Source organism: Schistocerca gregaria, chromosome 4, assembly GCF_023897955.1.
Source record: "Schistocerca gregaria isolate iqSchGreg1 chromosome 4, iqSchGreg1.2, whole genome shotgun sequence".
NCBI lineage: Eukaryota > Metazoa > Arthropoda > Insecta > Orthoptera > Acrididae > Schistocerca > Schistocerca gregaria.
The window spans coordinates 401397074-401423416 of record NC_064923.1 but is presented as its reverse complement, the minus strand read 5'-3'; the positions used below and the strand labels follow the sequence as shown (position 1 = coordinate 401423416).

The 26343-nt window shown below is 45.9% G+C and overlaps 1 protein-coding gene across 1 annotated transcript in view; it reads left to right on the top strand.

Annotated features, from left to right (window-relative positions):
* The window catches only part of LOC126267747 (tripartite motif-containing protein 45), a 151173-nt gene that overhangs the window by 84303 nt on the left and 40527 nt on the right, over positions 1-26343 (top strand). The window contains exons 3-4 of the mRNA XM_049973051.1: positions 6537-6808; positions 13445-13861. Coding sequence (XP_049829008.1) covers positions 6537-6808; positions 13445-13861 — 689 coding nt within the window. The remainder of the gene's footprint in view (positions 1-6536; positions 6809-13444; positions 13862-26343) is intronic.

The window sequence follows — 26343 nt, the reverse complement described above, 5'->3', positions numbered from 1 at the left end:
CGATAACCTTATGTGGTTGAGCCACAGAAAATTCTTTTGAAGTAAGTGCAGTACCACTACAGCCAAGTGACGTAAAAGTTTACTGCTATTATAGAAAGCTTGAAACATTGCATACGGGCAAGGACTGGTGTTTGTACGTATTTAACGCTGAAATTAGGTTATATCTGAATTAGAAATAATTTGTTGCCCTTGCAAAAAATACATGGCATCAAGTGTGTCAAATTTTCAGCCTCAGTAGCTCGTCATCTTCATCTCTGCTTTTCGTTGAACATCCCATAATTACTGCCCAATGAATTTAACTTCTTTAATAATTGTAGCTTATCTGTTTGCAGATATGTTTCCATGTATTTCAATAAGAAGTGATAGTATTGTTCGGTTTTCTTCTGACAATTACTATTCTCGTTTGATTTTGTAAATCGTGGCAAACCTCTTATAGATTTACAGAAATCCTAAAATTAAAGTGCGTTCAACGGATTTCGAAGCCATTTGCACAATTTTGTTTACAGAACACACAAATAGTTTGGCTTCAAGATGTACGGGTCTAAGTTGACAAAGATATACAAAAGTAGCCAAAGACTATACAGAACAACCAGTTTGCACAATAAAAATCTGTTTTCTGCAGACCTGTCAACATATTAAACCGGGTGATTATAATTAAACTGCAGCTACTTGCGAAGATCCAGTGCGGGCTGTAATTATTATATGGCACCGAAACTATGTACATAAGGTATGAACGTGGAACCGATCTATGCTGGAACAAATTATTTTCAACTTTGGCCACCAGGTGTAAATAAGGCTCTTTACAGCATCTCGTCGATGTCTCATACACTGAACTGTCGAAAGTCATGAAATTAAGCGAAATGCACAGATACGGATGGCGGTAGTATCGCGTACACAAGGTTTAAAAGGGGAGTGCATTGGCGGAGTTGTCATTTGTACTGAGGTGATTCATGTGAAAAGATTTCCGACGTGATTACGGCCACATGGCAGGAATCAACAGACTTTGAACTTGGAATGGTAGCTGGAGCTAGAAGCATGGGACTTTCAGTTTCGGAACTAGTTAGGGAACTCTATATTCCGAGACCCAGTGTGTGCCGAGAATACCAAATTTCAGATATTACCTCTCACCACGAAGAACACAGTGGCCAACAGCCTTCGCTCAATGACCTAGAGCAATGGCACTTGCGTAGAGTTGTCAGTGCTAACAGATAAGCGACGTTGCGTGAATTAACCACAGATATGAATGTGGAACGTACGACGGACGTATCTGTTAGAAGAGAGCAGCGAAATCTGGCGTTAATGGGCTAAGGCGGCAGACGACCTATGCGAGTGCCTTTGCTAACAGCGCCTCTCTAGGGCCTATGACCTTATCGGTTGGACCCTAGAAAACTGGAAAACCGTGCCATGGTCAGATGAGACCGACTTCAGTTGCTAAGAGCTGATGTAGGACTCGAGTGTGGCACAACCCAACAAAGGAATGAGCGCAAGATGTGAACAAGGCACTGTGCAAGATGGCGGTGGCTCCATAAGGGTGTGAGCTGTGTTTACATGGAACTGGACCAATCATTGACTGGAAATGGTTATGTTCGGCATCCATTCCTGGACTTCACGTTCCCAAACGACGATGGAGTTTTTAAGGATGACAATGCGCCATGTCACCGGGTCGCAACTATTTGTAATTGGTTTGAAGCACATTCTGGACAATTCCAAGGAATTATTTGCCCACACAGGTATCGAACATTTATGGGACATAATCTAGAGGTCAGTTCGTGCAGAAAATCCTGCTCCGGCAATACTTAGGCAATTGTGGACGGGCATGGAAGCGGTATGCCTCAATATTTCTGCAGGGGACTTCCAATAACTTGTGTCCATGCCACGTTGAAATGCTGTACTACACCGGTCATAAGGCGGTCTGACACGATATTAGGAGGCATCCCATGACTTTTGTCGCTTCAGTGTGCTGAAGATATTGTGGAAGTGGCGGTTAATGATAAAATCACCATTATGCCTTTCTCTCTTGTTTGGCGTTTTTTGCCAATGTCTCATTCCTAACCCGTTACATATAGAAACATTTCCATACGTCTGTCTTGCATTCACAGAGCTAGATTTGCATCTAGTACCCAAAATTGGAACTAATATTTTTGCTGTGTAAATCTGTTTCTCATTAACTCATTAGGATGCCTACAAAGTTTTGTTGTCATACGACAATTACAGACCACACTGTACCTCTGTAATTAGCTGCACTTTAATTACAACCACCCGGTACAATGTATTGGAGAAACGTCATTGTTATCCATAGACGCTCAATAACATTACAATACTGCTGCCAGTCTACGCGTTGCTTAAGCCATCGGCACACGGACCGTGCTTTTGAACGTCAGCGTTGACCGTGCCGAGTTCACCGTGCTACTGAATGCTCAGAAATGATGCGACTTGTGCATGCAGTATGTATGCCTCAACGTGGTATATGCGATCGCAGCGCGTTCCAGCACAAGTTGTCGGCAGTATCAGGCGCGCAAATCACATTACGCAATGGGTGTGTGTCAAATTCTTACATTAGCTCTATTAAAACGTACATTTCCTCCCTTGTCCTTACACTAGTCATGTTTTGTCAATAGCGCGCATGAATAAAAACTTCCATAATCATGAACATGCTATAAGGCAAAAAGGAAAGGAATTTGTCCAATCAATAAGGACATGGGCTTATAAAAGTTCCATTATAATAGTGCGATACACATTTACAATAGTTCTCCACATAGCAAAAATGATTACGTCATTCCCACTTTTTAGTAAAATTCTAACGTCATTCTTACTTCAGCATTGGTTCCATTCAGTAGTTGAATGTTTACAATATTTGAAACAAAAAACTTTAAACAAGACAGCGCAAAAATCTTACTGCAGTAGTAGAAGCTGTCTTATAGATTAAGCCAATCGAGCAAACTCACTCCTCAGAAACAGCGCGCTTATACACTCCTGGAAATTGAAATAAAAACACCGTGAATTCATTGTCCCAGGAAGGGGAAACTTTATTGACACATTCCTGGGGTCAGATAGATCACATGATCACACTGACAGAACCACAGGCACATAGACACAGGCAACAGAGCATGCACAATGTCGGCACTAGTACAGTGTACATCCACCTTTCGCAGCAATGCAGGCTGCTATTCTCCCATGGAGACGATCGTAGAGGTGCTGGATGTAGTCCTGTGGAACGGCTTGCCATGCCATTTCCACCTGGCGCCTCAGTTGGACCAGCGTTCGTGCTGGACGTGCAGACCGCCTGAGACGACGCTTCATCCAGTCCCAAACATGCTCAATGGGGGACAGATCCGGAGATCTTACTGGCCAGGGTAGCTGACTTAGACCTTTTAGAGCACGTTGGGTGGCACGGGATACATGCGGACGTGCATTGTCCTGTTGGAACAGCAAGTTCCCTTGCCGGTCTAGGAATGGTAGAACGATGGGTTCGATGACGGTTTGGATGTACCGTGCACTATTCAGTGTCCCCTCGACGATCACCAGAGGTGTACGGCCAGTGTAGGAGATCGCTCCCCACACCATGATGCCGGGTGTTGGCCCTGTGTGCCTCGGTCGTATGCAGTCCTGATTGTGGCGCTCACCTGCACGGCGCCAAACACGCATACGACCATCATTGGCACCAAGGCAGAAGCGACTCTCATCGCTGAAGACGACACGTCTCCATTCGTCCCTCCATTCACGCCTGTCGCGACACCACTGGAGGCGGGCTGCACGATGTTGGGGCGTGAGCGGAAGACGGCCTAACGGTGTGCGGGACCGTAGCCCAGCTTCATGGAGACGGTTGCGAATGGTCCTCGCCGATACCCCAGGAGCAACAGTGTCCCTAATTTGCTGGGAAGTGGCGGTGGGGTCCCCTACGGCACTGCGTAGGATCCTACGGTCTTGGCGTGCATCCGTGCGTCGCTGCGGTCCGGTACCAGGTCGACGGGCACGTGCACCTTCCGCCGACCACTGGCGACAACATCGATGTACTGTGGAGACCTCACGCCCCACGTGTTGAGCAATTCGGCGGTACGTCCATCCGGCCTCCCGCATGCCCACTATACGCCCTCGCTCAAAGTCCGTCAACTGCACATACGGTTCACGTCCACGCTGTCGCGGCATGCTACCAGTGTTAAAGACTGCGATGGAGCTCCGTATGCCACGGCAAACTGGCTGACACTGACGGCGGCGGTGCACAAATGCTGCGCAGCTAGCGCCATTCGACGGCCAACACCGCGGTTCCTGGTGTGTCCGCTGTGCCGTGCGTGTGATCATTGCTTGCACAGCCCTCTCGCAGTGTCCGGAGCAAGTATGGTGGGTCTGACACACCGGTGTCAATGTGTTCTTTTTTCCATTTCCAGGAGTGTATTTACGTAACGTCGAATATGAGGGGTACACTTTAGTTATACTAATTAGAAAGCATCAGATCCTATTAGAAAACGTGAAGGCTACTAAAAAAAATTCTGGATCCACTGGGACGGGAACCAGCAATACATCACTCAATACCTTACAAACCCACTCACTGCGCTGTACCGACCATGAGTGATATACTACGCACATACTTGATGCCTTACCATCTCCTGGAAAATTTAGTCGCGCGTGTGTCGTTAAGTAACATTTAAGTACAGCAAACTGCACCAAGAACGTTGGGTTTTTGTTGGATCCTCCGTGTGGCGTTGCCTTCAATTGTCACATTGTCATAATACGAAAGTTACACTAATTCTTTAACGACAAATATGATGTTTCCCGCCATTTTATTACAACAAATCAAACAATGAACGACACGCTTTCGAGAAATTCTCAGTTCACGGGTGCTTAAAAACGGCATATTTACCTATGGATTTCAACTGAATGCCAATATGGCGTCTAGTGTGTGCCGAAGAGAGATGGAAGGCGAGGCCCACGAAAAAGACAGGACGCGGCGCATATGTCACACAGCATGTGAGAGACACTGCAGGTTATACAAATATCAGCAACTGTCGATGATGGGGACCGAGTAACTATTTCAGACGAGTTTAATAATTCTTGACTGCGCGTTTAAAAGCACGCAAGTTCTCAATACCATACGATAGTGTTAAGAACTTTAGTGGGTACGTTTTCAATTACATGTTGATTTACTTTGGGCCCTTTAAGGAGCCGAGCGTTTATGAAGTGTGGCGGACAAGACGACTAGTGTGACGTCACAAGTTCGTTGCACGGCTACAATTTCTCGTTGGCCCCGGATGGCATGCATGTGACGTAGGTTGCTTTCTTCCATCTAATTGGTCTACGTTCAAACGCACGTTCTGAATATCTGACGTTCTAGGTATTGCTGTACACGTTCGAAAAAACTTCCCAACGACCGAGCGAGGAGACGCACACACCGGACTCGCATTCGGACGGAAGATGGGTCAGACCCACGTCCGACCATCCTGATCTAGCTTTTCCGTGATTTCCCTAAACCACCTCAGGCAAATGCCGGAAAGGTTCCCTTAAAAGGGCTTCCCCATCCTTCCCTTATGCGATGGGATCGATGACCTCGCTGTTTGGTCCTGTCCCCCAAATCAACCAACCAACCAACTCCCTGACGTGTGTAACATCATAGATTAAGGGTGGACCTGCGACAGCAATCGCACAACTTGCGTACGGGCCGCCAGACGCCGCCGCGAGCGCTAAGAGTGAATTGCGATGGCAGGCGCGCGTGTTGCGTACGGGCCGGGGGATGCCGCCACGAGCGCAACAGCATATAAGTGCCGACGGAGTTCGGCCATCTCTCATTTTGTTGGCATCTCATTTTTGCCTATTCTATTATGTGCTTATCTCTTATTCGTTTATGGTTAATGTTATTGTGCTCTCTTTCAGCCATTCTGATTGTTTTGATTTACTTCCAATTGAGTAGTGCTCATTTTGGAGTTTCACTTTTGCATATTTCTCATTTTGGTAATAATATGCTCCTTACCTTTTTACGGTTGAATTGATTAACATAGTCTCATGTACTGTTTGTTCATTTCAGCCTGTTCATATTTTGATGTTCTTTAAATACTGTAATAATTATCGGAAGCATTTCTTTCCTTAAACTTGTGTAAAGTATTCACGATGTAGAATTTGTTCTGTGACCCAGGTGTAAGGTTTTGAATATAAATTACATACGAAACTGTGCTTTAAAAGGAATTTATTTTTTTCAGTGTGTACTACATCAGACGACAATTTTGTGATTTGAGGGAGGAATTCGAGGGGCGAACGCATGGAAATAGTCTTAAGTGATCCCCTTTAAAAATAAAAATTTGTGTGACACTGAAAGACGTGACACTGTAGGCACCGAAAATTTTTGTACGTCACACGTGCTTTTTCCGCACTATGGCGTCAGAAGTTCGGTACATTCAATGCTCTACATTCGATCGCGTGGTCCGTGTGCAGATGGCTTTAACTACTTATTAGATATTAGTATTGTCACAGGATGAGTGCTCTTTGAACTTGAGCGGCGTGTTGCGAGCTGAGCAGTTGCAACGTGGCAAGTGTGCGTGGTGTCGCAGCAGCGGACTCGGTGTTCCTGGGAGGTTCCGGTGAGGACGCGAGCGGGTCGGGCTCTGGGTCGGGCTCTGGGTCCGGGTGCGGGGAAGCGCGCTCGCTGCAGTGCCCCACGTGCGGCTGCGCGCAGCCGCTGGCCGCCGGCGGGGTGCGCGCGCTGCCGCCCGACTTCCCGCTGCAGAGCCGCCTGCGCGCCGCCGCCGCCGCCGCCGAGACGCACGACGACGTGGAGCCCGCCGTAGCGCCGCTCTGCGACCTCTGCTCCACCAACGTGCAGGTACACTTGTAAACCTACGTAGACTCACATACGTAAGCGTAGACTACGATACTTTCCTAGTAGCTTCGGTCAGTTAAGGTCGCTACCTGTACGTTAGGTGTGTTGCATACCTATCAGGCGCTATCTCATAACGATCGTTTTCTTTACGTTTGCGACCAGCTTCTTACTAGATTCCCCTGAAAACCCGATGTGGTAAAATGTCTAGAAACTGAGGATATATAAAGGGCTGGGTAACGTACAGAACGTTGATCTTCTAAATTCTTATCCTCCAATCTCTTACTTGAAAGTAAACAGCATTCGTACAAGATCGTAATTCTCGACGTTCAATTCTGATTTCATTCGAAAATTGTTGATTTTTAAAGTGAAACTGAGGGATGTTGTAGTAAAACTAAATAAATTAATACAGATTTACTATATAGCGACAGGAAAGCAATTTGTCAAAAAAAATGTAAAATAAAAAGACAAACCGCGAAACAAAAATATATCAAACATCGCTTCAACACTTCGTCGAACATGTAGAAAACACGTTGGTAAACAACTTTCGCATTTATCAATTATAGCAGGAAACTCTTGCCCCTTTGATCATCAAAAAGAAGGAGCAAGGAGGTTTCCAACATTTATTGCTTCCAAACTACAAAAGACAGAACACAATTCCAAATTCCAACGTTCTTGAGAAGTTCACATTTTTATGCACTCAATGTGAGCACCTTGTGTTACAAGCCAAACAGCAAAACGGTGGCTCATGTCCTACCACACACGAAGCAGTTGGTCTCTCGTTATCCAATTCTCAGCTTCAACAATGCGATGTCGAAGGCTTTCAAAAGTGTCAGCTAAGGGAGGGAAGGCTTGTAAAACAGGGAAGTTGCTCGAGGTGTGCACCAAAATCAAAGTGATGTGGCGCGGTCATGGAGTCGGTTCCAGTTGAATGGTAGTGTTGAGGACTTACACCGCACAGGCCATCATGTTCGACAGGTACACAAGATGATCAATATCTAAGACTTTTGGATCAAAGCACTTTGGGGTAAGTGCTCCAGATCTGAATTCGGCGTTCGAAGCAGCTACAGCACGTCATGTGTCCTATCAAACTGTTAGGAGACGATTGCATGATGTGCAGCCCTATTCCCGGCGACCATGGTGAGATCCACGTCGTACACCACAGCACCGTCGAGTCCATTACAGATGAGTTAGAAATCGTAGCAAAAGGACGCCTCAGGATATCGTTTACTGAAGAAACTCAGGTATGTTTGTACGTGTTTGGAGACAACCCGGTAATATCGGGAACCTCCTACACTGTGTCCCATACGTGCGACAAGATGGTGATGGAGTGATGTTTTCGTGGCATTACGTCGAGCCACCGTACACCTCTCGTAGTTGTCGAAGACATGTCACTGCTGTATGGTACAGGGCCGAGTTTCTACAACCAATAATGGGACAGTTTCGCCATCATTTTGGTTACAATTTCATCTTTGTGGATGATGACTCGCGTGCTCATCGTGGTGCTCTCGCGAACACGTTCCTTCAGCACGACAGAATCACCAGAATGGAGTGGCCTGTCTGTTCCCCGGTCATGGAGCTAATGGAACATGAGTTTAATCAACTGAAGGAGCTCTTTTTGGACGTCGATAACGACCACATACTCTGTATGACTTACGGAGAATCGCCATTGTGGACAGTTTGAACGAGTGCTGGTTTGTTAATCTCATCGATAGTATGCTCCGACGGATTCAAGCCTGCATCCGAAAAATGGCACGTTCCACCTCGTACTGACGTTGCTCAGTAGCGCTGTGTAGATCCACCCATGGGAAAGAGCCGATTTTGTCGTTAACAAATGTTTTTTTTAAATTTTTTTATTGATTTACTACCTGGTGTCAATCAAGCGTTACTATGGCTCAGTGAGGTTAAATGGGAAAGAAAGAAGGGAGGAAGTACACGTTTCAAATATGTACGGGAATTGAACATACGTCCCAATCTCCTTCTCTCCCCTGTCTCTGTCCATGTCCTCCTCCCCCTGTCTTCGTCCATCTCCTCCTTCTCCCCCTCTCTGTCCATCACGTCCCATCTCTCTCCAATTCATCCTGTCCCTGTCTCTCTCTCCCTCTCTCTGTGCATCACCTCCTGCCCCCTTTCTCTGTCGATCTTCTCCACCCTCCTATCCCTCGATCTCCTTCTGCCACCTCTCTCTCCCACTCTCTCTGTCTGTCACCCTCTCCTACCTTTCTATGTCCATCTTCTCCTCTCTCTCCATTTCCTCTCACCCATCTGTACATCTCCTCTTCCCCCTTCTCTCTGATCTTGAGCCTTATGTATTGTTATTGCATATTCCGATTGTGTACTAGTATTCTAATCATAAGCCGATAATCCATACACACTATTTTCCTGTTTGCTAACAACGTTTCACTAACGAGAGGGAGAGATGCCAACTACTACGAATCAATCGTAATAATTACTAATTTCCTCCAGTAATTACGACTTTACGAACGATCTGGCAAAAATTACGATTTTATCGATTTTTTGTTGATTTGTAAGTGTAAGCGTGTGAAGAGGTCAAAAGCATGCACAAGAAAAATCATTCTTTACAACTTGAATTCTCAACAATATTTCTTTTCACATTTTTCGTAAACAGTTGGTATGCTTGTCTTTTTCTGCACCTCGTAGAATTTTGATTACACCAAATACCATGTATGGTATATGGCTTCACTCATGGTCACGTATATCTTGCATAGTTTTTCTCTTTCCTAGTCACATATTGGCTCTTCCTGGAGAGCTCCCGTACTGGTGTATTTAAAGTTGTTTTTTTTTTTTTTTTTTTTTTTTTTTGCGACGACAAATTGGAGTCAAGCTCCGTTTAGCAAATAATGTGCATGTGTGTGAGGTATTAACAATCGTTTATTGCATTTATCGTGAACAAATTAACATAGAATGCTTTTCTAGCGCATGCTAAGCGTATGTCGAGAAAATATGCTGGAAAGATTTTGAAATAAATAATGAAGCGATTTCAGGTGCAGCAAAATGAATATGGCCCTGTTTACTGCGCTCCTCCAAATATGACTCGTCCGTGTCGTGTAGAGGGTGTAGCCGGTGTTTTGCAGTTGCGCTTGGTGGAAGAGACGATTGCCGCAAGCACGTAGCTAGCAAAATTCATTCAGATACAATGAAGCTGAGCGACACGAACAAGAATTCCACAGTTCTTACTAACTAAAAGTTTGCTAAGAAATGCAGAGTTGTTATTTACAACATTTATTCTTGAGCACAACTTGCCTTTAGCATGCAGTGACAATGCAGGAGATTTGTTCAAGAAAATGTTTCCTGATTCGGAAATAGCTTCCAAGTATGGTTGTGCAGGAACAAAAGCCGGAGCGCTAATTGAATGTGTGGCTTCTGCAATGGAGGGAAAGGTAAATGAAATCCCAGTCCTTTGCCCTGGGAACAGACACCAGTAACAATATGAATGAAAAATGCCGTACCTAGTAGTTGCATCGCTTTTCGACGCCGAAACTAAACAGATTTCAGCGGTAATTCTTTCGAGAATCCAACACCAATACAGATAAAGGAATATTCAGTGTTTTGGATAATGAACTAAAGAAGAAAGACATTCTGTAGGATAACTCTCTAGGTTTCACATGTTACAATGCAACTACTATGATTTAGTGTTTACAAAGGTGTACGTTCCTATATTTGTATTAAAAAAATTATAGTCAAGTACAAGGTTGTGCCTGTCATATTGGGCGCTTAGCTGCTGAAAAGAGCTGTAATGTTCTTGTCTTTTAATTGACATTTCTTGTTACTTACTAAAGAGTTTAAAGAGAAAAATTGCTTCAAAAGTATCTCAGCAAATCTTTGCTGAAAAGTTACACAAAATATTCATACACTCCTGGAAATGGAAAAAAGAACACATTGACACCGGTGTGTCAGACCCACCATACTTGCTCCGGACACTGCGAGAGGGCTGTGCAAGCAATGATCACACGCACGGCACAGCGGACACACCAGGAACCGCGGTGTTGGCCGTCGAATGGCGCTAGCTGCGCAGCATTTGTGCACCGCCGCCGTCAGTGTCAGCCAGTTTGCCGTGGCATACGGAGCTCCATCGCAGTCTTTAACACTGGTAGCATGCCGCGACAGCGTGGACGTGAACCGTATGTGCAGTTGACGGACTTTGAGCGACGGCGTATAGTGGGCATGCGGGAGGCCGGATGGACGTACCGCCGAATTGCTCAACACGTGGGGCGTGAGGTCTCCACAGTACATCGATGTTGTCGCCAGTGGTCGGCGGAAGGTGCACGTGCCCGTCGACCTGGGACCGGACCGCAGCGACGCACTGATGCACGCCACGACCGTAGGATCCTACGCAGTGCCGTAGGGGACCCCACCGCCACTTCCCAGCAAATTAGGGACACTGTTGCTCCTGGGGTATCGGCGAGGACCATTCGCAACCGTCTCCATGAAGCTGGGCTACGGTCCCGCACACCGTTAGGCCGTCTTCCGCTCACGCCCCAACATCGTGCAGCCCGCCTCCAGTGGTGTCGCGACAGGCGTGAATGGAGGGACGAATGGAGACGTGTCGTCTTCAGCGATGAGAGTCGCTTCTGCCTTGGTGCCAATGATGGTCGTATGCGTGTTTGGCGCCGTGCAGGTGAGCGCCACAATCAGGACTGCATACGACCGAGGCACACAGGGCCAACACCCGGCATCATGGTGTGGGGAGCGATCTCCTACACTGGCCGTACACCTCTGGTGATCGTCGAGGGGACACTGAATAGTGCACGGTACATCCAAACCGTCATCGAACCCATCGTTCTACCATTTCTAGACCGGCAAGGGAACTTGCTGTTCCAACAGAACAGTGCACGTTCGCATGTATCCCGTGCCACCCAACGTGCTCTAGAAGGTGTAAGTCAACTACCCTGGCCAGCAAGATCTCCGGATCTGTCCCCCATTGAGCATGTTTGGGACTGGATGAAGCGTCGTCTCAGGCGGTCTGCACGTCCAGCACGAACGCTGGTCCAACTGAGGCGCCAGGTGGAAATGGCATGGCAAGCCGTTCCACAGGACTACATCCAGCACCTCTACGATCGTCTCCATGGGAGAATAGCAGCCTGCATTGCTGCGAAAGGTGGATATACACTGTACTATTGCCGACATTGTGCATGCTCTGTTGCCTGTGTCTATATGCCTGTGGTTCTGTCAGTGTGATCATGTGATGTATCTGACCCCAGGAATGTGTCAATAAAGTTTCCCCTTCCTGGGACAATGAATTCACGGTGTTCTTATTTCAATTTCCAGGAGTGTATACGTTTCTACTATATGTTTGTATCTGTTACAGCGTACATTAAGGGTCTTAGAGTAGTGCAAGCCTTTAAAAATATTCTGTGAATCATATCCTTATGAGGCCACCTCAAAATTAATAAAAGTTAAGGCACAGCTTTAAAATCCATTACTAAGCTTTATCTTTTGTTTCTCAGCTCTATTTTTCCAGTTCTCAACTCCTTAAATGTATTTTTCGAACAAGAGGCCCCACTAATTCATAAACTTCATCAAGAAGTAAATTATCTTTTCAGTGATCTTTTTGTTCGCCTTGTGAGAGCATCCTCAGTTCCGGAGTCCAATAGTAGTTTGCTTCGTGTGAAATGTGGGTCTGTTAAGGTACAGAAAAATGGCAGCGAGTTAGTCGCTGGAGTCACTCTGTAGAAATTCTGGACGTGTGGAATGTCGCATTGTCCTGGTGGAATTGCCCAAGTCCGTCGGAATGCACAATGGACATGAGTGGGTGCAGGTGGGCAGACACGATGCTTAAGCACGTGTCATCTGTCAGAGTCGTATCTAAACGTATCAGGCGTCCCATATCACTCCAACTCCACACGTTCTCCCCCCTCCCCCCCATTACAGAGCCTGCATCATCTTGAACAGTCCCCTGCTGACATGGAGGGTCCATGGATTGATGAGGCTGTCTCCATACCAGTATATTACATCCACTCGATACAATTTGAAAGGAGACTCGTCTGACCAGGCAACATGTTTCCAGTCATTAACAGTCCAAAGTCGGTGTTGATGGGGACAGGCGGGGCGTAAAGCTTTGTGTCATGCAGTCATCAAGAGTACACGAGTGGGCCTTTTGCTGCGAAGGCCCATACCGATTATGTTTCGTTCAATGGTACGCTCGCTGATACTTGATGACCCAGCAATGAAATCTGCAGCAATTTGCGGAAAGGCTGCATTTCTGTCACGATGAACGACTCCCTTCAGTCGTCGTTGCTCCCACTCTTGCAGTATCTTTTTCCAGCCGCAGCGATGTCGGAGATTTGATGCTTTAAAAGGATTCCAGACATTCATACTACACTCGTGAAATCGTGGTACGTGAAAATTCTCACTTCATCGCTCACACACCACGTTCAAACTCACTTATTCTCACTTCATCGCTCACACACCACGTTCAAACTCACTTAAATCTTGACAACCTGCCATTGTAGCAGCAGTAGTCGATCTCACAACTGCACCAGACGTTGTCTTATATAGGGCGCCGAATCCCGGCTGCCTGTACTAGTTTCCCTGGCGCTTCAGTGTATATAAAATTGAGTTACGTTCTAGATCGAAACCCTGTCTGTTAGTAGAGCTCGTGTCTCTTGCGGTGTGCCGCAGGCGAGCAGCCGGTGCGCGGACTGCATGTCGTGGCTGTGCGCCTTCTGCGCGGAGGCGCACGGCCGCCAGCGGGCCACGTCTGCGCACGCGCTGCTCTCGCTGGGCGAGGCGCGCCGCCCGCGCGCCGCCGCCGCCGCCGCCGCCAGCGCCGGGCCGCGCCGCCCCGCGCCGGCCACGTGCGCGCTGCACCCGGGCCAGGAGCTGCGGCTGTTCTGCGCGACGTGCGCGCGGCCCGTGTGCCGCGACTGCGCGCAGGCGCCCGGCGCCGCCCACCGCGGACACTCGCTGGAGGCGGCCGCGCGCGCCGCACAGCTCTGCGCCAGGGGGCTGCGGGACGCGCTAGAGCGCGCCAGGCCAGTCGGCGAGCAGGCCGCGCTCGCCCTCGACCGCCTGGGCCACCTCGAGAAGAGGATACAGGTCAGCGGGCGCACCCCTCTCCTTCCTTGCGCCGCACACCACAAGTGCTGCGCACTTTGCAATCACCGAAGTTGGATTCCATTTCATAACCGACTCCTTAACACGGTGGCCGATAATAACCGACCCCAAAACTTTGATATTTTTAACATCGACGTTAAACGATGAAATTATACACTGGTGCACCACACGTAAGGGCAAAAATGCCTTTCGCATGATCTGTCACTGCCGAGGAACACAGTTCTATTAAACTTGGACCGTACATAGAAACAACTGCTGCACAGTGGTACTGGAGGTAATGGAAACAAGTACGCAATGAGACGAACAGAAATGACGCTTTTTTCCAAGGGCAATAATTACACTGAAGTGTCGGCTGCTCGTGGTTTCGCGGTACCGTTCTCGCTTCCCGAGCACGGGGTCCCGGGTTGGATTCCCGGCGGGGTCTGGTTTTTTTCCTGCCTCGAGATGACTGGTTGTTGTTGTGTCATCTTCATCATCATCATTCATCCCCATCACGGTCAGAGGAAGGCAACGGTAAACCACCTCCACTAGGACCTTGCCTAGTAAAGCGGTGCGGGTCTCCCGCATCGTTCCCCTACGCTCTGTAAAGAAGCATGGTACTTCATTTCCATTTTTCAACTGTGAATCACGATCGTCCCGTGGACATTACAGTAGGGTGTGTGACCACCGCTGACGGCAGTGCAGTCTCTTGTAACGTATTCCCACGCTGGTCACAAGGCTGGCAAGGCGTTCTTGCAGCAGGGCCTTAAATTCCTCCGTCAGCATGGTTGACAACTGCTGGATATTTCTCTCTCCATGTGAACGTGGTGCAATATGTCTCACCGAAGCATCCTAAATGCTCTCGATGGGATTTAACTCGAGAAAAGGGGCAGGGCAGGCCAGGTCAGCCCATTCCCCGAATATCCTCTCGTTCCAAGAGTTCCTCCACCTGCGCTGTTCAATGCCAACACAATAAAAATGAAGTCAGGGCCGAATAGAGCCGGCCGTGCTGGCCGTGCGGTTCAAGGCGCTGCAGTCCGGAACCGCGGGACTGCTACGGTCGCAGGTTCGAATTCTGACTCGGGCATGGATGTGTGTGATGTCCTTAGGTTAGTTAGGTTTAAGTAATTGTAAGTTCTAGGGGACTGATGACCTAAGATGTTAAGTCCCATAGTGGTCAGAGCCATTTGAACCAATTTTAGGGCCAAATACACCCCAGAAAGACGCACTTTGGGCAGGAATAAAGTGTCAGAATAAAGTTCACTGGTGAGTGAGCCGTGTTCAGAGATTTGGACGTCAGTGCGCCGAGTCCACTCACACCCTATTTCCCCACACCGTAACACCTGGACCACGACAACGATCCTGTTCTACTTGTTTCTGGACGTACCCTCACAGGGCGAGAGGTTGGAACACGTATTGCACTCAGGAACATTGTCGAACATGGTCGTTTTGGTGGTCTAGGTGTTACGGTGTGGCGAGGTATTATGCTGCATGGATGTACTTACCACCAAATCTTTGAACATTCACCAGTCTGAACTCCTCCCTCATGTGTGTCTTTTCACTAGTGCGTTCGGCCTTGATTCCGTCTTTGTGGATGACAATACATGACTCCATCGAACAGCACAGCCGCAGGATATGTTCGAACGAGACGGCATTGGGCGAATGGACTGGCATTCCCGTTCACCCGACTTAAATTTCATCGATGGCGTGTGGGATGCGTTGGAGACACATATTGCAGTACACCTTCACATGTTTATAGCCAGCATGGGGGCACGTTGCAGAGCCGGCAGTGCCGTCCGAGGTGATTACACACCGTATTTACTATAATATACCGGCTTTTGTAACTTCCAGAGGACGGCTGTGAACTACGGTTGGTTCAGTGTAAACATTGTCTTTCAATAAAAGTGTTATGTCCCCTCGTCATACTGCATATTTCCTTCCGTTACCTTTTGTACTATAGTGTAGCAATACTTCCTATGTATGCTCCAAGATTCATAGAGCTACACTATGTGATCAAAAGTATCCGGACACCTCCAAAAACATACGTTTTTCATATTAGGTGCATTGTGTTGCCACCTACTGCCAGGCACTCCATATAAGCAACCTCAATACTCATTACACACTGAGAGAGACAAGAATGGGGCAATCCGCGGAATTCACGGACTTCAAACGTGGTCAAGTGATCGGGTATCACTTGTGTCATACGTCTGTACACGAGATTTCCACACTAGTAAACATCCCTAGGTCCACTGTTTTCGATGTGATAGTGAAGTGGAAACGTGAAGGAACATGTACAGCACAAAAGCGTACAGGCCGACGTCGTCTGTTGACTCAAAGAGACTGCCAACATTTAAAGAGGGTCGTAAGGTCTCATAGGTAGACATCTACCCAGAATATCACAGAGCAATTCCGAACTGCATCAGGATCCACTGCAAGTACTATGGCAGTTAGGTGGGAGGTGAGAAAACTTGGATTACATGGTCAAGCGGCTGCTCATAAGCCACACATCACGCCGGTAAATGCCAAACGACGCCTCGCTTGGTTTAAGGAGAGTAAACATTGGACGATTGATCAGTGGAAAAACGTTGTGTAGAATGACGAATCACGGTACACAATGTGGCGATCAGATGGTAGGGTGTGAGTATAGCGAATGCTGGGTGAACGTCATCTGCCGGAGTGTGTAGTGCCAACAGCAAAATTCGGATGCGGTAATGGAAATGCTGTGTGGCTAGGGCCTCCGGTCAGGTAGACCGTTCGCTTGGTGCAAGTCTTTCGAGTTGATGCCACGTCGGTGACTGGCGTATCTCCCGGTGGAGGTTCGAGTCCTCCCTCGGGCATGGGTGTGTGTGTTTGTCCTTAGGATAATTTAGGTTAAGTAGTGTGTAAGCTTAGGGACTGATGACTTTAGTAGTTAAGACCCATAAGATTTCACACACATATGAACACATTGGCGTATCCATGAGGATGAAAGGATGGTAATAAGGACGTTACAACGCCCAGTCCCTGAGTGGAGAAAGTCTCCGCCCCAGCAGGGAACTGAACCTGGGCCATTAAGTATGACATTCCGTCGCGCTGACCACTCAGCTACCAGGGACGGACATTCGGAGGCGGTGGTGTGGTGTGGTGTGGCCGTGGTTTTGCGTAGCACTGTCACAGCACAGGCATACATTGATGTCTTAAGCACCTTCTTGCTTACCGCTGTTGGAGACCAGTTCGGGGATGGCGATTGCATCTTTCAACACGATCGAGCACCTGTCCATTATGCACAGCCTGTGGTTACATGACAATAACATCACTGTAATGAAGTGGCCTGCACTGAGTCCTGACCTCAATCCTATCGAACACTTATGGGATGTTTTGGAACGCCGACTTCGTGCCAGGCCTCACAGACCGACATCGATACCTCGCCTCAGTGCATCACTCCGTGAAGAATGGGCTGCCATTCCCCAAGAAACCTTCCAGCACCTGATTGAACGTATGTCTGAGAGACTAGTAGCTGCCATTAAGGCTAAGGGTGGGCCAACACCTTATTGAATTCCAGCATTACCGATGGAAGGGCGCCACGAACTTGTAAGTAATTTTCAGCCAGGTGTCCGGATACTTTTGATCACATAGTGTATGTTACAGGGTACGGAAGGTGGTCAAAAGTTACACTAACAAATAAAGAGTGATGAAATTTCATAATACCAATTTATTTTTCAATATAATATCTGTGTACACTAATAGAATTGCAGGCACACTCAGGTTAACTTCTGCAAACCATTCAAATAAAACGTATTCGATTTCGAATCCAACCAATTTTGCGGCATGGTGTAACCAGTGGTTCCTGAAAATCAATCCTTCCAAGACCCAGGCAATCATTGTAGGTCATACCACACACTTCTTTCAGCTCCTGGATTTTTCCCTTACCATCTGCACCCGTCATGTCCGCCTCTCCCCCACCCTCACCTACCTTGGCCTCACCATTGACCGTCATCTCATCTGGATCCCTCATCTCCACTCCATCCAATCCAAAGCCCATGACCACCTCCAACTCCTCTCTGGCTGGACATGGGGGTGGAACCCCTCTACCATCCTCCGCACCTACAAATCCTTAATCCGTCTCATCCTCTGTTGTGCCAGTCCTGCCTGGATATCCGCCCCCCCCCCCCAAATTCTATAAATCCCTCCAGATCCTCGAGCACCACACACTCCACCTCGCTTTCCGTATTCGTCTCCCGTTCCCCACGCAGATTCTCTACGACCCGATTCCTTTCCCCCATCTGCTCCTTTTCCTTGAACATATCCACATACTCTACACCCCCTGTCACCTTGATACCCCTCATCCCCTGATTGCTCCTCTACTCTCCAACACCCACCCTCTGTCGTGCCTTCACTGTTGTGTCCCCCCTACCCTCCATCTCTACACCCTTCATCTCCTTTCCCAAGGTGGCTTCTGTCAACTCCCCCTCCCAGGTGAGGCCCTCTCTCCCTCCATTTATCCCTTATATCAACTTTGATCCTCACCTCCCCATCCTTTCCTTTGTCCTTTTCCCGGGCTCTGTCTTTCCTCCCTCTACCATCCTGTTTTTTCTCCGCCTACCCTCTCTCTGCCTCCATTCTCTCCCCTGAGTCCTTTTGCGTTTCCTTCCTCTGCCTATCCCCGTTCCCTCTCGCATCTGCTCTGCCCCCTCCCCTCTTCTGAGTCCTCACCCTTCGTCAGTTCCCCCCCCCCCCCGTCCCCCCCGCCGTTCGTTTTTCCTCCCCCCCCCTTTTTACCCCCTGATCTGTCCAGGTTCCCCTCCCCCTCCATCTGCCCTTGCCTGTGGTGTATTATCTTCGTGCTGACGTTTTAGAGCAGTGTCTCCAGTGATTGTTAAGTGTTATGCATCTTTTCCGAAGTGTTGCGAATGGACATCATACTGTCGCAGGGTATGATTTTTATAACTCTCGCGAACAGAAACCAGACTGTCGCCGTATTTTTAATTGTCTATTTACCATTTTCCCTGTGTATTTTATTATCATTACCCACCATTTGATTTATGTTTTAACTTTTCACAATCTTCCACCGTTTTACAATTAACGTCACCGTTTTATCGACGGCTTTTTTGTTTCTTATCTTCTTGTGTTTCAAAAATTCTGTAGGCTGAAGAGCAGCGTACGAAGCTGCTGCCAGCCCCCCCCCCCCCCCCCCCCCTTGGGCGGGAATCGAAATCCAATAAAGAAAAAAGAAAAGAGTCCAACCAAGTGTTTACAGCAGCAATCAATGCATCATTATCAAATCGCCATCCTTTGAGGTCTTTTTTAGGTTTTGGAAAAGAAAAAAGTCTGATGGAGACAAATATGGAAAATATGGCGGATGACGTAACAATTCGAACCCGCAGTCATGCAGTTTCCAGTGTTGTGAGGGCTTTGTGCGCTGGTGCGTTGTCCTGATGCAAAAGAACTCCGCGAGCCAATTTTCCGCGCCTTTCTTTTTATCTCGTCTCTCAAACGGCGCTGGAGGGTGCAGTAGTACTGTGCATTGATAGTTACGCCATTTTGCAAGTAATCCACCATAATTACTCCTTCTGCATCCCAGAAGACCGATACCATCATCTTACCGGCTGAGTTTTGCACCCACAATTTTTTTGGGGTTGGGGATGAAGGGTGTTTCCATCATTCTGACTGTTGTTTTGTCTCGGGATCAATGTGGCGAGCCCACGTTTCGTCCATTTCACATACCCTGCAAAAAAGCCATCTTCATCCGCTTCAAATTGGCGGACGATTTCTTCACAACACTGCACATGCTCCCATCTCTGATCTGCATTTGTATTTCGAGACCCACCGACATGATACTTTCCACATTCCCAAAATATCCAGAACAACGTCATGAACACGCCCATGGAAGATTTAAAATGTGGTTTCAATGTGCTGCAACGTTGTTCGACGAACCTGCAGAATCGTATCGTGAATTGCAGCCACTGTTTCATCAGTGGCAACAGTGCAAGGTGTTCCGCTCCTTGACGGATCTTTCACACACGTTCTTTCACGTTTGAAGTCGGACACCCAGGTTTTCACTGCTGCATAAGACGGAGAGCTGTCCTTAAGTGTCCTCCGCAATTCCCTTGACCATCATTCCCTTCAAATGAATATATTCAAACACAGCAAGGATCTTGATTCTCTCGATATTCGCCATTTTGCTTACACTGCGGTACACAACGCATTCTAGAGGCAAAACTAACGAAGCTGGAGCCGCGAAATGGTCGTCATAAAAGTAGTTGGTGTTTTTTGTGTGGTAACTGTCTCGGGCTAGAAACTTTCCGGCCACCCCTCGTAGTGACACAATATGCGAAAGTTACTTTAGTCTTTAAGATGGCGTAAAAAGCAGCACGCAAATACAGCTAATACTGAAAACTTCATTTTCGTCCGTTCTTCGGAGCACCCATAGCGTCGCGCGAAATCACACTCGCAGCCCGCCACCAGAATCCTCGCACTGTGTGAATTTAATCGGAAACGTATACTGGCTAACCCGGATTAATTTCCTTCTTTGCTACACCTGCAAGATCGGTATAAATAAAGATCGACAGCTTCGCTTTGGCCCGAGAGATATGATTACACTTCACAACTCGAAAGCCAATAATTAAAAGCCCTGTAGCTATACAATTACTTTCATGTCAGATTCCAACATCCGATCGCTGGATTCGAACTTGATAACCGATAATAGTTCACTGCACAGACTTTAACCGGCTACTAGCAAACTACCCCACAATCGCACCGCGAAACGGGGATATAGTTAAAAGTCAATAGGTGAAGAAACACATAAAACATCACTCTCAAATTTGCCCACAATCATGTGAAACACCTGCGCGTGGAAAGTTACACCAAGCCACAACACTAATTGTGAGCAAGCCACCTATTTAAGATCAAAGCTATGAGTCTAATGTGCACAACTAAATTCGATAACACTAATTTTTGTTGGCGCTAGTTATAGGTTCTAAAGCGGGGATTTGCACGTAGAATATTTAATTTGAAGCTGCGGTGTCTAACAGAAACAATATTTCATTTAAACTCGTTAATTTTTTCTCTGAAAACATCAGTCATATGCATAAATCGTGAGGAAATGTGGAGTAGTGTACAACACAAATTCTAATTAGCGGCTTTAATTGATTAGAAATGTTACTCGATTGGACGAGAAGATATGCCCTGATGACTTTAAAGTCGATCACAAAATCAATTGTAAAACTAGTTAATCCCACAAGAAAAATAATGAGTGTAAGGCTGGCGACTAACTATAAAGCTCATATATTCAACAGTCCTAGGCTGAACCTGAGACAGGCACTCGTACTGAATTGCACACGTGCGGATGAAGAATGCCCTGTGACACCGCTGCTGTTGCTTATGCTCACCACAGCTGTACACGACCGCCTCGGTGAAAACTTAAGTGTAATTATTGTCTTTGAATGAAAGTGTTATCTCCCTTCGTCTCACTGCGTTGTGAGGATGGCTCTCTATTGAAGAGGAGGGCGCGTTGCATTGATGCAAATCCGCTCGTTTCTCGTCTTCTAAAATGCGCCCATCTATGTCTCCCACGTAAGATCTGCGTCCCCTTAAGAAGACTAGATGCGTCCTCCTCCTCATCTCCACAGGAAGTTCCTCAATTTTTGGTGGATTCTAACGCCCTGCTGTCTTTACCCACTGAACCGTACCTGCCCGCCAATAGCGGAAAATGCAGAACATAGCGGCCCAATAGCGAAGCTCTTTCTACAGACAAAACCCCGCCAAAAGCAACACGTCGTGATCTGACGCCAATCACACAACAAAACGCCCACCTGCTACTAAAAAAAGGCCACTTCAGCGGTGTCTTCATGACAGTACTGATTAAAATATTAATGACACCTTTTCGTCACCAGCAACTACCTTTACGTCAGAGGTCCTCTGAAATTCTAACACCAGCTCACGAGGCTGGGCCATTATTTTCTGCAGGCCATGTTTTCTTCCTAAAAGCATCAGTGTTGCGCTGTTTCAAAGAATTCGTTATCGACATTGAGACACTGGTGTTTAAAGTCCCATACTAGACATTTTGTAAATATTAATCGTCATCGAACGTCCCGACATGGGACGTGACGGCTCGGTCAATACCCTCTAGCAGCCAATCCACATATAACATAATGTTCCTGGCCGTGCTTAGGGAATGAAACCCCAAACAAGTTCCATTAGCGGGAGCATAAAATGATCAATGGAATGCCCTCATTTCTGCTCCTCTACCCCAGTAATATGCCTCATATACCTATCTTTATTTCTTTTCTCATTGTAGAATGCTGTTTGAGCACTGTCTCTCAAAAGCATTCATCAAAAAATTACCTGAGATGAATAAGGCTTGACATCGCTCTCAAAATCAATCGACTAGGAAAAATTTTATTTAAAATACGTCAGGTCACCAAGGAAGAATGAGCTGGCAAGTGTGTTCTTTTTTAATCATTTCTAAGCGAAACAACTGTTGTAAACTTAAACGTATTATTTTTTTACTTGAAAATAGCTTCACTGAGTTAATTAAAAGAGGGGTACAAGAATGAAGCATAAAAAAATTTTCTCCGTCCACACTTTAACGTAAACAGTTATACTTCTTTCCTTATGCCTAGCTTAGTTGATCAGCGCTATCAAGATTTTTTGATTGTATTAGCGGATCAGCACAAAATGTTAAAAAAATATTCATCATCATCTTCCTTTGAAGGATTAGGCTGTTACCTATTCCGTATTTGCAAACAAAGTCATTGCCATCTTTTTCTAGACCTTCCAATATCTCCTTTCCCATTTGGCTTGTAGTTCAAGATCTTCTGAGGAATTCTGTGACCAGGCATTCTCATAAGGTGTCGTTTCTAATCTTCACGATATTTTTGAATTTTTTCAAAAATGCTGAAAATATTTACTTCTGTTCTAATATCTTCGTTTCTAATCTTCTTCGTTTCTAATCTTATCTCTTCTTCTGCAATTCTTCGTCTTCCTCAGGAACCTCATCTCTGCTGTTTGAATTTTGTTTTCGTGTCTTTTTGTGGTGACCCAGAACGACCATTACCTTATAAAATTTCATATAGTTTCTATTTGTACTTTATGGCCCAATGTTCTGCTAATGGTATCACTGACAGCTTGGAATTTTTGTATTTTATTTTCAATATCAGTGGATCAAATTCAAAATTTATAGCACAGTCTAATAAGAGATTTGAGACACTTGTTCTAAAACTGAATTATTCAAAACAATTTTTGATCTGACTGGATATTTTCCTCGGAATGCAATTATTTTTGTTTTGTTACCAGAAATTTTAAAGTTGTACTTCTTGTAAATTTCGTTCAGTTGATATACTGATCCTTGGAGGTCATCTTCATTCTTTTGAATAATAACGATGTCATCGGCAAACAAAGGTACATTCCGGAATTCCTCATTCGTTATCTTAATTCCTTTGTTTACTTTACATTTCCATTTGCGAAGAATGAAGTCAATGTAGATATTGAAAAGGGTAGGCATAGTTCACATCATAGTATAACGCCTTCGTTGATAATTACTTCTTCTAATCGATTCGTACCTGTGTTTATTACAATGCGTCTAGTTTTGTAAAGACTTTTCACTATCTCTATTAGGCAATAAGGATACCCACATTCAGAGATAATCTTCCACAGCCTATAAAGGCCTTCCCGATGTCGATAAGGGCCATATGGGTTTCTGTATTAAATTCTCTGTGTTTTTCTATGATGTTTTTAATTATAAACACGTTGTCTATGCATAAATGACCTGATCTAAATCCATTTTGTTCTTCAGAAATAATAGCTTCGGTGCTGTTCTTCATGCGGTTATTTATAGTCTTTGAATATAGTTTATAGCAAGCGTTTAGAAGGCTTATGCCACGATAGTTTTTACAGTCATTACGTTTCCCTTTTTTGAAAAGAGATATTACTTCTGCTGTATACCAAGCGTCTGGGATCTTGTAGTTCGACCAGCATTCATTTATTGATTGTAAAATTCTTTTATCTATTGGTAACCCTCCATATTTAATTTGCTCTCCATTTATTCCGTCTATTCAGTAGCTTTTCTGTTCTTCATGCCTTTCGAAGCCTATTGTAGTTCGGCCGTAGTAATTGGATCTACTGTTTCATTATTCATGCTTCCTCCAATATCATCTTTGGCCTTCTGTGTACACCACAGATCTGTATAATGATTTATCCATTGCTCATTGAGTACAATGTTCAGTGAGGCAATGTCTTTCTCTTCCTTGTTGAGGGCGTTCATGACCTTGTATACATATTGCTGTCCATCGTGTACGTCGTGTTCTAAACTGCTTGTACGTAAGTAAAGTGACTTTGTACTCTGACGGACTGTTGGCAGAATATCTCGCAATTTTGTTTCTTACTCAGTGATTGCGACTGATTGCCAGAGATTGCCAGTGGAGAAAACACAGCTAGCTGCTGCATTCACAGACCTTGTCCCCTATGAATGCGATGCTCTGTTGCCTCGGAGGATTACGGTTTTGCACGAAGATTTCCATCCACAGTTTTTTGTCTCCTGTATACCGAAAATCACTGGATATTTTAGAGGGTTCCAGGAGAAAAATAAATTGTGGGTGGAAACTTGTCCGAAACCGTCTTCCACTGAAGCAAGAGAGCATCACATTCACAGAAGGCAAGGCCTGTCCACGTAACAACTAGCTCCATCTTCTCCACTGTCGATCGTGGTAGTCAGTCGTAATCACTGAATAACAAACAACATGGTGAGACGTTCCGCCTATGGTCCGTCAGAGTACAATGTCACGTAAGCTGTCGAAGGAGTGACCTAGTGGCAGACGCTGGCACCTATAACTCCGACGCTCTGTAGTGCCATTGGATGACGTTTCCAGGCGCACGTTCCTATCCTCAATTTGTTCCTTATAACACCCGCTACCGCCTCTCGAAGCCTGTCTCTATCGTTTTTTAACGATGTAAGTTAGACAAGGCGATGGAATTTCCCTTCTCACCATTATTTAATTTTCAACTGTCTTTTTAGAGGCAAAAAAAGGAACTCTTCGTCCAGGCTTTGAAGGCTCAAGTGATGGCGAACAGCTGCCGTGTCATCTTCCGCCATCCGGCGTCATGCGGATGCGGTATAGAGGAGCATGTACTCAGCACACTGCTCTCCCCGCCGTGTTACCGACTTTCAAGACCAGTAAGCCGCTACTTCTCAGTCAAGTAGCTCCTCAGTTCGCATCACGAGGCTGGGTGCACCCTGCACCAGTCTTCCCACCAAGGAAAACCGTTTGCAGGTGTTCTGAATGGCAGCCACGTACGCTGACCACTTAGTTATGGAGGCGGACTGTTTGAGAAAAAATAATCCCAAAATAGCGAAAACTAAAACTGAAGTCTAAGATTGAAGATCCAATGAAATTGGGAAGAACAAGTATTAAGACAGACTTCTTAGCTTTTGTAAAAAGTTTATGACTCTAGGTCAGGAAATTCAAACACCTCAAAAACATAAAAATTCTTAACGATAAATCAGAAAGAGTAGGTCTCAAAATATCCTTTGAAGAAATAAAGTACATATCTAGCAAAATCCTGGCATCAAAACTCTCTAAAAATTAAATATGAGAAAATCGTGCGAGTTTCTCAGATCAAATATTTATGGCGCAACCATTCTGGGGACTGGCCTGGAAAAGATTTGTGATGAACTGCATTGCCACAAAATGGAAACAGCCTTTAGACTGACAAAAAAATGCGGAAAACTGAGATACGGCAACAGAATTATCAAACCATAGTATCTTTAGGGGGCAGAGACACTCCTTTTAAACAGAAAGAGTGATACTGAAGACATGCAAGAGAGAGAACGACAACTAATCTGAAAAAAATTATATCCAAGTAATGATGAAGACGGAACGTACAGACTATGAGCAAATAAGGAAATTGAAAAGTGTTCCAACATTTATTCAGATTTGAAAAAACTCAGTCTAAAATTATGTGGACATATTAAAAGAATGTAACAACCCAGATTAATTAGACAGATTGGGGAAATGTATGAAAGTGGTAGTAAAGGTAAAATTAACACAAAAAACGGATTGGACTTGTAAAAGAAGATATGAAAGAAGCACAGATAACACAACGTGACATATCAAAGACAAAAAATTGGTAAAAGATTCACAACAGGACTGCTGGATTGGTGGAAAATCCCAAGAACACCAGAACTGCTTAGTCTGACAGGTGGTAAAGAGCCAATGCTAAGAGAAAGAAAGTAATATGGGCTCAAAGGAAAATTCTGAAGATTCTCCTTGTACATCGTGAGGTTCAATAAGACCCAAACATCTGTTTTAATAACACTATCCTTGTTGTTGTGGTCTTCAGTCCAGAGACTGGTTTGATACAGCTCTCCATGCTACTCTATCCTGTGCAAGCTTCTTCACCTCCCAGTACCTAATGCAACCTACATCCTTCTGAATCTGCTCAGTGTATTCATCTCTTGGTCTCCCTCTACGATTTTTACCCTCCGCACTGCTCTCCAGTACTAAACTGGT